This window comes from Zosterops lateralis, assembly GCF_965231275.1.
Source record: "Zosterops lateralis genome assembly, chromosome: 3".
Taxonomy (NCBI): Eukaryota; Metazoa; Chordata; class Aves; order Passeriformes; family Zosteropidae; genus Zosterops; species Zosterops lateralis.
The window spans coordinates 56853239-56867673 of NC_139764.1; the positions used below are offsets into that span (position 1 = coordinate 56853239).

Below are 14435 nucleotides of genomic sequence, written 5' to 3' on the forward strand. Positions count from 1 at the left end.
AATCCTGGTTTCCATCTCCCCTGCTCTATACAAACAGGATACTCCCTGGCTACAAACAGCATCTGCTCACCAATGCCTGTGCCTCCTTCCCATCAGACACTTTCAGATAGTGGGTCTTTTCCTTACTCCAAAGCAAAATTGCCCTCTCCAACATCTTTGGCACCTTCCCCATTTTTCTATATCCCCCGTTTCCACTGAGGTAGTCATCGGGTTAGTGTGTTAGGTGCACATCTGGTGGTAAAAGTAAAAGAAACAAAGCTGCATAAGCAAGTGTGAGTGCAGCTCTTTCTGCTGCATGGAGAGACTTGAAAGGCTATGAGTCTTAACTGAGTGTGTAGAACACATCAATAAACACTGTGTGTTAGAGATTTTAATCAAATTAGCTTTTCCTACTGGTTTTCAAAACCAAAGAAGCTCATTGTGGTATCCAAAGGTTTGTTAACATGTGTCCAGGATAGTTTGGGAAAATTTGCATGCATCAGGTAAGCAAACTCTTTTGCAAGCATTCCTCATGTTAAAGATCTAGATATAGTCCTTCACAATCTATACTCCTTCCTTATAGTCTATAGTTGTTGCCACATTTAGGCTTGGCTCTGCTTCTTCTCTCAATCTCATTGTCTCAAATCTGATTAAAATGCACTTACATTGGTGTGAATGTTTTGAAGAAAGCAAAGAACACTCAAATTGCCATTTCATTCAAAGATGGCAATACAGATTTGAAGAAATCTTATTAATCTATGGCTAAATAGATCTGACTCTGGAAAACTGGACTTGAGAATATTGTCAGCAACTGTTCCTGGTACAAAAACAGTCATTCTGTAAGTTTTCCACAAGAAAATGACAAAACAGTGGTGTCTTTTATCTGCCACACTGGTACTCCTCTCTGTTATCTTGTGACAAGGATGTGACCTGTCAAGGCATTATGTTGGAGAGGATCTCTTGTAAACTGTTGATTTATCATTTTGTGCCTTTCCTTCTTTCCTCTTTTCCCTCGCAGATGCACACAGTATCTAAATCTCTCCCCAGATCTGGTCTTGTGGTGTTTGTTCTCATTTATTTGATCACTGTGAGGCCCACCCATAGGTGGAAGTTTATCAGATCTTATTTCAGAGTCAGGGTACATTAGTTAGCACAGTGGTTAAAATATAAACAACAGTAGGAGGCTTTTTAAATAGAAATTGACCCTTGAAATTGGGTATACTGTAAGTCCAGCAAAATATCCCCACAAAAGAAATTGCAAACAATGTCAGAACACAGAGCACAATTTTTTGAATAAATTCACTTAAACATAAATTCTCTAAATTTCAGAACCAGAAAACGTCAGAAAACAGACACTGAGATATCCCTTACTTGCTAAGAGGAAAGAACCAAAGAAAAGGTTTAGTTATCTTTAAATATCTTCAAAGGAAGGGAAAATTTCAAAAGGCATCTCTAAGTCATTGCACATCTGCAAGACTGGAATGAGCATGAAGTAAAGGAATTCATGTAATTGCTCCAAAAAGTAATGCCATGACATAGAACCATGAGCAGCTGGGAAAAAAGGAAGGTATTTTTACTTTCTTGGCAAACCCTACCAGAACAACTAACAAAGTAAGACGTATATAATCCTGATCCACAGAGCCAGAGGGAACTTTGGGCAGCAGCCCCAGACGGATAATGTGGATGGCTTCTAACAGCAGATGCTGCTGAATGCAAGGTAGGGAGGAGTTCAGGAGGAGAAAGGGTAGCCAAGTTAAAAATAAATTCTGTCCTTGCTCTGCACATGAAAGAACCCAGAGGGCAGAAGATCATGTAGATAACCTCATCTCTGTGATTTCTGGCCACAGATGCTAATGGATGCAAGGTAAAGAAAATGACAATAAGGAGATAGAGAGAGGATGATTTTTCAGTAATGAAAGCTTCTGTCTCTAAAATGTTCATTTGTTCTGGCTCCTGCCAAATTTAAGAAATCAGCAGAATACAGTCAGACAAATGAGAAGGCAGAACTGAGCAAACTGAGTGTCACTTTATAACAGAAACATCTAAAGAATTAATTAGTGAGGCTTCTGCATTGTTGAAAAAGTATCTGGAAATGCAGGGGCTGTGCAATTGCCTTTAAGAGAGGTGTGGAGAGCATTAAAGCCATAGAGATTCTGACAGCCAGCACTTAGCACACAGTGTGTTACAGGTCTTTGCACATGGGGGACAATTACATCATGTTGGTGCTAGACAAGAGGGTAAAACCATTCTTCATTTCCTAGACAGAGAACATCAGAGAAACCACAGCGAAGCTAAAGAATTGTGGACAGCAGATCCACAATTGTGGATTGTGCAGCCTTGAGTCGTGCATGAGTGTCCCAGCATGTAACAGCCAGCACTAGCACTGCTTTGGGAAATGGTTCAGCAAAACTGCTGTAGTGATCTGCTGTAGCCTGCTCCACGTTGGTGTCAGGGGGAGCACATGTCCTGCACCCAAACTTATCCTTCCTTGATTTTGTTTTTCTCACTGCTGTCACCACCCTGCCTAAAGAGTGCTGCCCACTCTTTACATGAGGGGCTGCAAAACACAAACAGAGAAGCAACACGTAATAGGGCCTGAAGTGCAATCCCTATGTCTGATTTTCTTTTTAGTTCTGTTCTTCTTGGAAGAGTCTGTAAGGAAGTGAGAATCTTTTTGTATTCAGGCTCCTCCAGGACTGGTTCATGCCAGGTCATTGCTGCACTTCTTTGTGTTTAGCAGGCGAGCAGCTCCTGTCTCTGCTGTTCCAAGTCACAGGACTCACCTCTGAGCTCTGTTCTGGAGCCCCTGCAGAGGGAGGGTTGTTGAATTCTTGTCAGTCCTTCCTCTGATACCTCCTGGTGCAACTTAACCCTTTGACCACCCTGTTCAAAATGTTTAGAGTTACCGGGGAGTCCTTGCATGAGGGTAAGGAAAATTTGGCAGCAGAATGTGGAAGAGAAAAGAAAGAAAAGAGGCATAATGAGTATTTCACTTCTGGTTAGAAAAGCAGAGGAGAGACTGTGTGGAGGAATTTTGCGTTTTACTCAAAAGTTGTCCAAGTGCTTCCAAAGACCCTTGCCTGCTATTTGTAAGGTGCTGTTCTGGTCTTTATCTCAGGCAGTTTTACACAATGATCAGTGCTGCAGTGTTTTCCCAGCTGATGGTTCCAGCCAGTGACGAAATCAACTGTATGGAGATGTCATTGAAATAAGATGAATGTTTAGAGTTCCTTCTATGACAGGTTCAGAAAAGAGGGACAAGCCACCTCCATTTTTCACACAAAGTGTATATTGAAATTTCCAAGTGCATTTTCTGCTTGTCACTTCCATGTAGGTTTATTTTCATGCTAATTCTTGGCTGGTTAGCTTGCGTAAAGGAGGGATGTTCTAACCAGTTTAATCTTACTGAAAGTAAGTCTTAAAAAGAGTAAGGCAGAAAATGTTGTTAATATTCCATTCAGGGCTGTTTGGAAGGGGATCAGTTCAAGACACTTGAGTCAGAGAGATTTACAGCAATATGTCAGCAAGGCGAGAATATTACCTTCAGGTTTAGTTTAATATTTTGACAAATTGCATGAGTGTGTGTGGGCATGCATATGTGTGAGTGTGTTTATGTGTGTGAATATAACCTGCTATAACATCTTTGTTTACAAACAGTTAATAAAAGTGTTTATGACAGTCCTGGTTTGATTGATGTTGTATAAAACTCCTCTATTCTTTAATCGTTTTTATGTCCCTATGCAAAAAAGATCTTGTCATTATATTCCACAGCTTGCATTTGCTGAAGACAACATTCAAAAAATTGCTTGGTTCTTTTTTTCCTGGCCCGCATGTAAATTCCTAAGTCGAGAGCAGGAAATTTTGCATTAGAAATCTTGCAAAATTTGCTGATCAGCTTTATTATTTGCTCCTATTATATTTTAATTCAAAGTAAATTTCTGAAAGCTATGCCACCATTTACATGTGCTGTGTGTGCAAAGACTGTAGCATACTGTGTTCTGTTTTTGGCATAGAAAGTACAGAAATATGAGTCATCACAAACAGTGGGATGGAAGGTGGATGAAATGGAGTAAAAATTAAACAGACAATGCTGTCAGCAACTGGAATTATCTTAATTATGTTTTCCCAATTTGTTTTTCAAACTCTGCAGCACCTTCCCTAGTTACAAACTACCCATTAGTGTTCTGACATCTTGTCTAAGATATCTTCTTGAAAAAAAAAAAAAAAAAAAAGCTTTTCTAGCACTCAGAAAGCTTTGGAGCATGGCAGTTTTCTACAGGATTAAGATATAGGAAAACAAAAAAATCCAGTGGTACTACATTTGAAAATGTGAGAGAATAAGGACATACAGATCACCAAAGCAGGTGAAATGAGGAGGATGGTACTTGTGTTCTAAGGATGCAGAGTCCCATCGGATGACAAAGTGTTGGTGTTATCATCAGAATCAGTGTCCAAGGTCCTACATTCTATGACAATATATTGACACAGTCCTAGTAGTAATGACACAGTCCTAGTATTCAAATGTAAATATGAGAAAAGAATTATTATTTAGGCATATCGAAGACGGAAAATGCAGAAAATCTTGCCAGAAGTATCACCTGAATAGGTGCCTGAATTAGGACAGACGACTTATAGTAAATCAAGAATTCCCATGCTGCTAGAGAACAGATAAAACTGCAACCATTTTCTCAGCTGGAGAAAATAATGCAAGATATTTGTGAGACTGTATTCTCACAGAAGCAAAACAATCTCCTAAGTCACAAAATTACACATAAAAAAAAAACTCAGCTGTGGAATCAAGCCAAAGAAGACTCAGAGAATATTGCAAAGTGAAGGCCTGACAGTTTTAGCTCCTGAGAACATCCTATATCAAGAGGATGGGCTGTTAACGAGTCACACAGATTTATGGGCAAGAAACCTGATTTCCAAATGTGATGCTTAATAACATGAAAATTGTTTTTCTGACAGTCACCCCAAAATTAACCAAGGAGCACTAAGAGGTAAAGTGTCTGAGAAGAATAGCCTTTTAAAAACTTTTAAATCAAGAACAACAGCCTTTGCCTTACATGAAACAGCAGCAGCTTTTCAGTGACAAACACAGGGGGTTGCTGGGTTCCATGGGGAGTTTGCTGCACGTCTGTCCTGCTGTGATCTGTGCCTTACAGGCAGACTGTGCCAGGCCTCTGCAGGCAACAGCATCACCTAGGGGGGCACATCCCCAGCAGGCACAGTTCAGCATCTGCTGGCAAAAGACAGTATCAAATAGCAGAAATTTCCATTAGACAGTGCCCACAGGACCTGCAGAATGTCTCACAGGAACCAAAAGCAACAGGAACGATTTTTGGGTCTGGCCAGTTATTACAGAGAATTGATGCCAATATTTTTTAAAGAGCAACACTACTGGCAGAACTTTCAAAGCCAACAGTACACGGGGGATAGAAAGCAAGTGCCAGATGGCAGCAAGCCTTTTGTATGCTCTGGGAAATGTTGTGCTCAACAGGTTCTGAAAACATCCAAATTTACCAAGCATGAAGCTCAAGAAAAGCATTTGGGGCTGCAGTACAACAGGAGAACTAGGGAGAGACACACTGAGTACTTTGCCTGAGCAAGGGCAGCTCGTTTTGCATTCACATTTCAGGTTTTTCCTTGTCCCACTGGTTGACTAGTGAGGGAAATGGTAACAGCAGTCTGCAGAAGTGGCTGTAGGCTGAAGGACAGTCCCCTGTAACAGCCCGTTCAGATGATCACACAGGAAAAAGTGGAGGGGAGCCACCACCATTTCCAGCATCCCTGTGTGAGAGTACAGGAGTCTGTGGTGGTGTGAGAAGCTCCACACTAAGAGCCACATGCTCTGAAAAGGTAGCCTGCTCTTATGGCCGTGGTGGGGATCCTAAGGGCAGACTGAATGGGAGAGCAGGAGCTTGGAGGCTGGAACAATAGTCAGGACTTGGAAGGAATCCAAGAAAAAGGTGCTTTCAAACAAAAGAAATTGATGAATGGGTCAGAATGGAAGCCATAAATCATTGATGAAGATTATCAAGGAGTAAACTGAGAGCCGGCAAACATTTTATATATTTTTAGCAGTAGCTTTTTTAAAAATCCCAAAATGAGTTTTTGCAGAGCCTGATCTCTGTAGGGTTCTTTATAGCAATAATAAAACACCTAAATACTAGATATAGATTTATAATATACTTTATATGAGGTGTTCAACAGGAAGACTTAAAAAATATAAACATCCTTGTTCGGATTTAGAGGTCCATTTCTATTGGGCAGGTGTACATTTCTTTCATATGTAGGTCAATATATATTCTGTTTGGAAGTGTTTTTAAATTATATACAGAAAACTGGAAAAACAGCTAAGAATTCTGGAATTAGTTTTGGTTACTGACTGGGAGTCTAGGGGTCAGGTGTATTTCTGTTGATTTTTTTTGTTGTTGTTGTTGGAACATGCCCCACTCAATTTCCTTTGGTCACTGCAGTACTGCTTGAAGGACTAACCCAGACTTTCCTGACACTTCCAGCGCCAATCCTTTTCCATTGCTCTGAGTGGCATCCAGGCCCAATTCCACGGCTCTGGGAGGCTTGACTAACCTGTGGGTGCTCCATTCTCCATTTCCCTGCGGGAGACTTACCTAGATTTACATGGATTTGAACTCTTTCAAACATAAGGTGTTTTCCGGACAAGCAAGTATTTGTGAAACCAAGGTTGAATTTTCCCCAACTATAGTTTATTTAGACGTGGAATTCGGTCTCTGCTCCCCCTCCCATGCTGATTTTGTGACCAAGGTGCATGACATAGCACGACACTCTTTCCCACTGCTTAAATGCAAAAATAGTGTGTTGGTTTCCCCATCCTAATAGACTTCAGAAGAAATCAAGCCTGTCCCATTTGTTTTGGCTGTGATCACCTGAAGTTTAGGAAGAAGCTGCCACCATGTGGCAAGCTGAACAAAAAGAAAAAGGAAAAATTGCAAAGTAAGAGCAGCAAGGGACAAGGTGAGAGGAAAGCCAATAATTGCTGTCTATGCTAGAGAAAAGCGTTTCTTAATAATGCTGATGATTTTCACTAGTATTAGAGTGACTACTCTTGTACTTATTCTCATAACATCAGTTTTGTTGCTAAATGACATGAGAAAGAGAAGAAAGTACAGCAACCTCTGGAAGCTTTATTGTGAAACCCAGAGACAGGAATGGGTTTTCTTCTTTTTATTTTTTGTATTTTTTGGATGCACATACAGAGAAGAATCCTTGGCTTTGTTTTACAGTTGGAATGTTAAAAAGGCGAGTCTGGCAAATGGGGTGGGAAGGGCATCCCTTGCCTACAGCTCAGCAAGGCCAAGTGTGCTTGTGGGAGTTGGTTATAACAAAAGAGTTGTATGAGCACGTCAAAGGACTACACACTAAAGTCTCCAAACTGACTTGATTAAAAGAACAATCCTTTAGGAGAAAGAAAAGATATCTGATGAACCACATCAAACTTTCTGAAACAAAACAAGTACGTTTTAAAGATAAATATTTTTCTGAAAAAAAGATTGTGGGAATTAGTCCACAAATAAAATACTATTAACCACAGGATACAATAGGGATATTCAGGAGATCTGTTACTCTTTATTCAAGCTTCTTGTATAGCTTATAAATAGCACAAAAGGAAAATAATTTAATTAAAACATATACAAAGACTGACTAACCCTACAAGGGAAACAACTCTATTCTGCAAAGTTAAAAAGCAACAATGCTGTACTTAGTTACAGACAAATTCTAGCTCCAATATGCAAAGCTTCCAGAACACATCACAAAAATGAGACTTAATGACATGTGCTGTTACACTGCCATCCTGTGGCAAAGTCCCTGAAGTTTTCTGAGAACACAAGGGTTTTTCCAAATGATAACCTGCTTTCAAAAAGACTTTGCATTCTTGTTCTGAGGACAGGAAAACATCTGTAGAGATTTAGCCATACCTCAGGAGATGTTGCTCAGAGAGATCATGACCTCTTTGTCTGTACACAAAATTTGAACCTGTGGCTTCTGAAACCTCGATTTCTGGAAGTGAAATAAAAGGTGTTTACCTTCTTTTCCTCATGTTGCAAAAGAAATAGACATTCTAGTACGTTGTCATCTGTCTCTACCCCCCAAAAACCCAATTAAACAAGTCACCTAAAGAGATCAGATTTATTCCCCTGACATGGAAAATGGGCCTGACCACTACTTGCTTCTAGAGCTCAGATGGCACAAATGTGTTTGTGTTTGTCTCCATCTTGTGTTTGTCAAAGGTGTGATGGTCACAGAAATCTCAAAGACATCCTTTTGAAACAAGTGTTCTGGGAAACTGGACACAAGCTTTTGGCAGTGATAGAAAACCTGTCAATGTCTTATGCCAGACTTATTTAGAAGGCTTCATGGCCCATTACTGCTGGTCAAATTAGACAGTATCAAATCAGCCTCCTATGTAAATGATTTAAAATTACCAGTTTGACTTTGCCATAACTGAGCCCCTGAGCTGCCAGGAAGGTGGTTAGGAAGGAACATCTGGATTTCTGGTCCAATCCCTTGTTCAAGGCAAGGCCAACCTGAAAGTGAGACCAGGTTTTTCAAGGCCATTATTTCATGGAGTTTGGGGCACTATGAAGGGCAGAGAGGTAAAAGAATGGAGATACACTGAGGATAAAGAGAAGCACAAGAATGTTGAGGAGTGGGATTTAGTTTGTGTTTTGCCAAGGCAACCCAAGGACAACTGCCTTGTGAAAAAAGGAATACCTCCACCTGTCAGCTGAGTGCATGCAAGCATTTGAGAAAGTAGAGGACAGCTAAGTACAAAAAGAGACAGCAGTGTCTGCCACTAGTAACACATGAGGAATAGGGAAGGCAGATTCCAGAAGGTGCATCCTTTGGGAAACCAGTGTAATTCAGTGACAGAACTTGAGGGGTGCAATGCTTGGGAACTATGTCACAAACTCAGGACCACAAACATTTGCTCACCTCTAGTTTGTGCAAATTGCTGTCAACTGAAGGCTAATTTTACCCAACTTCCCTTCTGGAAAAAAACCAAACTACGTTAATTGAAAACCTTGCACTGATTTCTCAAACCTTCTAGTGCATGAGAGCTTCAACGTCTACAGTTTTAGTAATTTTTTTACACAGAAGTAATTAATATATTAATATATTAATAGTTTTCCAGTGACAAATATGCTTCAGTTTATTAGATAATTATCCCTATGAGGAAAAAAAAATCCTCCAAAACCCTGCTCAAATCAACTACTAAATCAGGCAACAAATAAAAGTTTCTCCAGTATCTGCACAGCTCGAGGACATCCATTTGTGCTGTTTACAGAAAGTTTGTGTGCAATCCAAACACTTGTCACTTGCCCTGCTGAGCCCAACAGAGCCCATTGCCCAGGGACTGTATTCTTCCTCGAGCAGCTGCTGTCAGTCTGAACTCCGAGAGCTAATAATTCTATAATAGCCAATAGCTCTACGGTACTTTCTACACCTTTTTTTTTTTTTTTTTTTTAAGGACCATAAATTACCCGTGTGAGTGCTCCCGTTTCTGACGCTTGTTCTCATCTATCTATCTATCTATCTATCTATCTAGCTAGCTAGCTAGCTAGCTAATCTAGCTAGCTAATCTTTCCCTCTCGGTCCCCTGTGCGCCTGCGCGGCGCGCGCCGTTTCCTTGGGAGCCGGGATTGTTTTGGGCGGCACCACCCGCGCGGCCGTGGGGGGGGAGCGGGGCCCGGCCGGGCCCACTGGCGGAGGGCAGGGGGGGCCGGGCCGCGTCGCGGCGGCCGCGGGAGCGACGGGCCCGACGTGAGTGGTGCCCTGGGCGGGGAGCGGGGCCGTGTCCGGGCCGGGCCCCGCCGGGCCTTTGCCGCCGCTCGTCCCGGAGCGCCGGGGGCGGGTAGGGCCGGGTAACGCCTCCCCGCCGCTGTTCCCGCCCCGGGGCGGGGGGCTCAGCCCGGGGCCGGGCACGGCCGCAGCCGCTCGGGGGCCGCCGGCGTTGGCGCGCGCGGGCGGGAGCGGGAGCGGGGCCGGGGAGCGGGAGCGGGAGCGGGGGCGCGGTCGGGCTTGGCGGCAGCCAGGGCGGGCGGGGGAGCGCGGGCGGGAGCAGGGTTCGGCAGCGGCAGCGGGCGGCGCACCCGGCCCGAGGGCCCCGCGGTATCTCGGCTCCCCCCGGCGGGCGGAACGGGCGGCCCGGGACGGCCCGCGCTGTGGCTGTGCCCGTGGCTGTGGCTGTGACTGTGGCTCTGGCTGTCGCTGCCCGGTGCCGGCACTGGGCGGTGCCCGGGAAGCCCCGAGCCCCGGGGCGGTGTCGGGTCGCCCCTCCGCCGGTCAGCGGGGCTTTATCGTTCCCCGCGGTGACGGGCCGGGGCAGCTGTAGGGGCCGGCAGGGCCGCTCCGTGCCCCGCCCCTCGGGCTCCAGAGCGGGGGTGCCGCCCTCGCGTGCGGAATGAGCATCTGCCTGCGCATCCCATCCCCGCTGAGTAATTCCCTCGGTTATCCGGCCGTGCTGTGTGCTCTGAATGGCCCTTGAGAGCTTTTAAATCCAGCACTGTTCTTCCAGGCAAAGCAGAACGCTACACTGGAAATTGAAATACTTAGGGTGGTCTCTTGCTGAGAACGCATTGTCATAAAGCAGAAACTTAATAAACAATAAAACTCTTCTATATTTCCTTACATAGAACCAAAGCCCCTAATTTTAACATCAGAATCAGTTTGCAACTTTCTCTTGACTAAAGGTGCCAAATTTCTCGGGCCGAAACCTCAACCTGACAGTTCCTATGAATCAAAAGCTTTCTGGTATGTTACTGCTAGAAAACATATTTTTTTTTATTAGTGTGAGCATAAGGTTTTTACAGGCACATCTAAACTGGTAGAAAACCACTGCACTTGTATTAGTTTTTATTTGACATGCAGGTACACAGGTGCTTACCTGATCTGTCAGTTTTCTGGACTAAAATACTGAATTTTCATTAATAAAACTAGCTTGGTTTTTGATGTCAGATTTCTCAATAGTGAAGAGGAACAGATTCATCTTGGTGCAATTTTGCTGTGTAATTCTGAGCTGAAGCTCTTTCACATCTCAGAGTAATGATCCCTGCATGTAGCTCAATTAGAAACCTAGTACTAAACCCCAAGATTTCCCTCCATGGTCTAGAAGATGAGAAATAAACAAGGCCTGATGTTCTGCTTATTTTCAGTCACTGAAGTTTATGCTCACTTATGGTGACAAAATAAAAATGAGGAATTTAGTTCAGGAAAATCCTAAGTGTGCAATCATTTTGTCAGCTCAGTTTCCTAAATAGCTGTAATTAGGTAGGAAATTTTTCACTTCCCATTGGGTAGTGCAAATTGTGTATGTTCTGCTCATTGCAGTGTGGGTTTGATTGATCTGTTATTAGTGGTCAGCAAAAGCAGGTTCTGTGTCTGGTGACCTTTGTGGCACGTTCAGCCACACAGAGAATCCCTGTATTGCAGATGGAGAAATCAGCAACTCATTAAGTATTGTAAAATACTGTGAAAAGAGCAAGAGTTTAATGTAGAATCACTTTTATTAATGCAGATAGAGTAGATTGGAGAAGAGCAAACAAGGTTATTTTCAGGAAAGTACAGTAATTGGGAGTTTGGGCTTTATGAATTTGTTTTGCTGTTTATTCCTGGTGGCTGGACTGTGTCACTGTTCCAGATAGGTGTTTTTGTCAAACTTGGATTGTCTTATGTTTACTAGCTGGGAAGAGATCCAATCTGATCAGGCAGGAATGCTTCTTACAAAATAATAACTGAGCTTACTCAGACTGGGGCATGGTGGTTGCTGAACTTTGATATAGGATTAATTCTCTCCTATTCTAAGGTGAGATTACGCTAAGTCAACAGCCTGTTCTTATCCTTGTTGATTAATGATCTATATTTACACAAGCCTGATAGTTGCTTTAATGCACCATGTCAAAGACCATGAAGATCTAAATTGGAAGTGCCTTTTAAACAATAGCACTGTCATTAGAGGACTTTATCTCTTAGTTTTATTGCCACAACAGGGTAGAGACTGAATAAATAAACAAACAGTGATGCACTCATTGGTGAATTTTGCTAATTCTTCATTTCACAGAGAATTCTTGTAGATGCAAGGTGAGCCCAGCCTTTGGTAAGATGTTTGTTTGATTATAATCAAAAACTATCTGCAGAATTAATATTTTAACCAGCCTATAGGTCAGTTGGGTTTTTGGGTGGACTAATTTATTTAACCTTTGACCAGAAACTTATTTCCATACTTAGAATAGGTATATACTTATTTCTTATTGGTTTTGTGTATTATATTGTCTCTGATATTTTTTGCTTTAAATTTAAGAGCCGTTCAGTATTTTATTTCTTGTTTCTAATTATTTTCTGAGGGCTTCTTGAAATCATTCAGCTAATTATAAGATACTTTTCTGTGTTCATGTGGTCCTCAGTTAATGATTAAAGTGATAGAATCCTCTGTATTTTTGAATTTATTTAGTTTTCTACTCTTCTAAATTGTGTATTTTCTACCCAGTTGTGAATTGACTACTTGGAAAGCAGCACTTAGTAGCTGTAGTACTTTTAAAATGGCCATTTGTTTTAACCAAGTATAAATTGCGAAAGCAGTTTTATTTTTTAATGGTGTTTTCTCTTTTAATTTATTGTAAGAAGTGTTATTTTTAACAGTTGGTTTAGTTGTGACAGTACGGCTTTGCTGTTGGAGTCAGAACATGTTTTAGGTAGTGAAAATATTGCAGTCTTATCAGTGTCATTTCAAGCATATTGCAAAGCTGAGCATTTTCTTGCTGCTGCTGAAGCCCATTTGGCCACTTTGCTCTTTTGAGACATCCTGAGGTTTCTGGATACTTAGTATAAATGCTAAAGGCATGAAATAAACAAATTACTCTTGGCATCTGACTAATCAGCTCCTGTGTAATCCCAAAGCAACCTGAACACTTTGCCTTTTTTTCCTTAATTTGGTTTAGTTTGGATAGCCAGCAGACCAAAGCACTGTAAGTAAAGAGTGTGAAATGACCTGAAAGTACCAGGGCTGTGCAAGAGATGAGAGAGATGGGAGAGTAGGGTGGTGCAGATGCTTGGGGACCCAAGTATAGCCTCAGCTCTTCCCTGTGCTGGTGAAATGTGTGTGGCCAGGAGACATTTGTAGTGCTGTGAGGCCAAGTGCTGTGTTTGGCTCACTTCACTGCTAATTAACTCCCTCGGCCTCAAATCAGAGTAGCTGCATGCAAACTGCCTATTTATAGTAACCCATAATAACTCCTAAACTATCCAGGCATAGTTTGGGTGAGTGTTAGGTGGCTTGGACCAAAATGGTGTGAGAATAATGCAACCAGACATCCTGGCAGTGTTTAATGCTATGCCTTAGTTTGTTAGGATCAGTGTAGTCTGGGTGTGCAGTGAATGTGAGTTACTGGTGTCCAACAGGAGGAGTTACCCAGGGAGAACTTGGAGCTGTTACCTGGTGGGCTGTGGGGGACATGGGTACCTCCAGAGTTGCTTGCATGGAAGGCTAAGGGGAACGTCACACCTTGGTAGGAACCTACACTTCATTAGTTCCACTGTTTACAAAACAGCTCTTTGTATTAAAGTTTTGTGTAGAACAGTTGGAATTTTCTTGATGAAAAGATAAACCTGTGTAATATTTTTATTTGCCTTCAAGCTTTGTTTGGATTGCATTTGTGGGCTTTTTTCCACAACCAGGAGGGCCTTACAATTTTTTTCTTTAGAGAAATGAGTTTCATGTTGTTGCTTGTCTGCTTTATAAAAAATACAAATGCTTTATATAAACATAAATATTTAGAGATTTGTAATAAGGTTAGATTTGCTGGCAGATACTAACCCTTGTGTTTAAAACTATCAGCTGGCTTCCTCAATGATGGTGCCAGGAGAGGAATCTGATTACAATGGCTTCAACATAAATGGTTTCATGGGTCATTATTATTTAAATAAACTGTTGGGTTTTTAGAAGACTGGAGGACTGCAGTCCTGAATTATTTCGTTACTGCCCAGAAATAAAACTAATTAAATTGCTTGTAACATTGTTTTTGTTTGCCCTCAAATAATAAGTATCAGAGCTGGGATTCGATAGCAGAAAACTTCTAATAATTTAGACAAGCAGGGAAATACTTATTTCTAAATAAAACATAGTCATCCCTAATACTAATTAGCACAGATTTAATTATTAACTTGAAGTCTATGGATGATTTATGTTAACAACAGTTGTTAAATACTTTAAATAGAACGGTGAATTCTGATGAAGAAGCAGCTGTTGTGTTGAGCCACTTCTGAGGAATGAAAATGCGAGCAGGTAAGGATCCTTTGTGTTTGATTTCCAGTACCTATTTTATAGTTAGAAATAGGTGCAAATGGTAGAAGTTATTTCTATCTATTTACATATGTCTTATATAAACCTTTAATGCTCCATTGGCTCCTTTTTGAGTTCA

The 14435-nt window shown here is 41.8% G+C and overlaps 1 protein-coding gene across 2 annotated transcripts in view; it reads left to right on the top strand.

Moving 5' to 3' along the window:
• The first annotated feature begins 8900 nt into the window (after positions 1-8900).
• The window catches only part of AHI1 (Abelson helper integration site 1), an 87154-nt gene continuing 81619 nt past the window's right edge, over positions 8901-14435 (top strand). For both annotated transcript variants that reach the window (XM_083856278.1, XM_083856279.1), the window contains exons 1-2: positions 8901-9783; positions 14232-14299. In XM_083856278.1, coding sequence (XP_083712404.1) covers positions 14284-14299 — 16 coding nt within the window. In that variant the 5' untranslated portion in view covers positions 8901-9783; positions 14232-14283. The remainder of the gene's footprint in view (positions 9784-14231; positions 14300-14435) is intronic.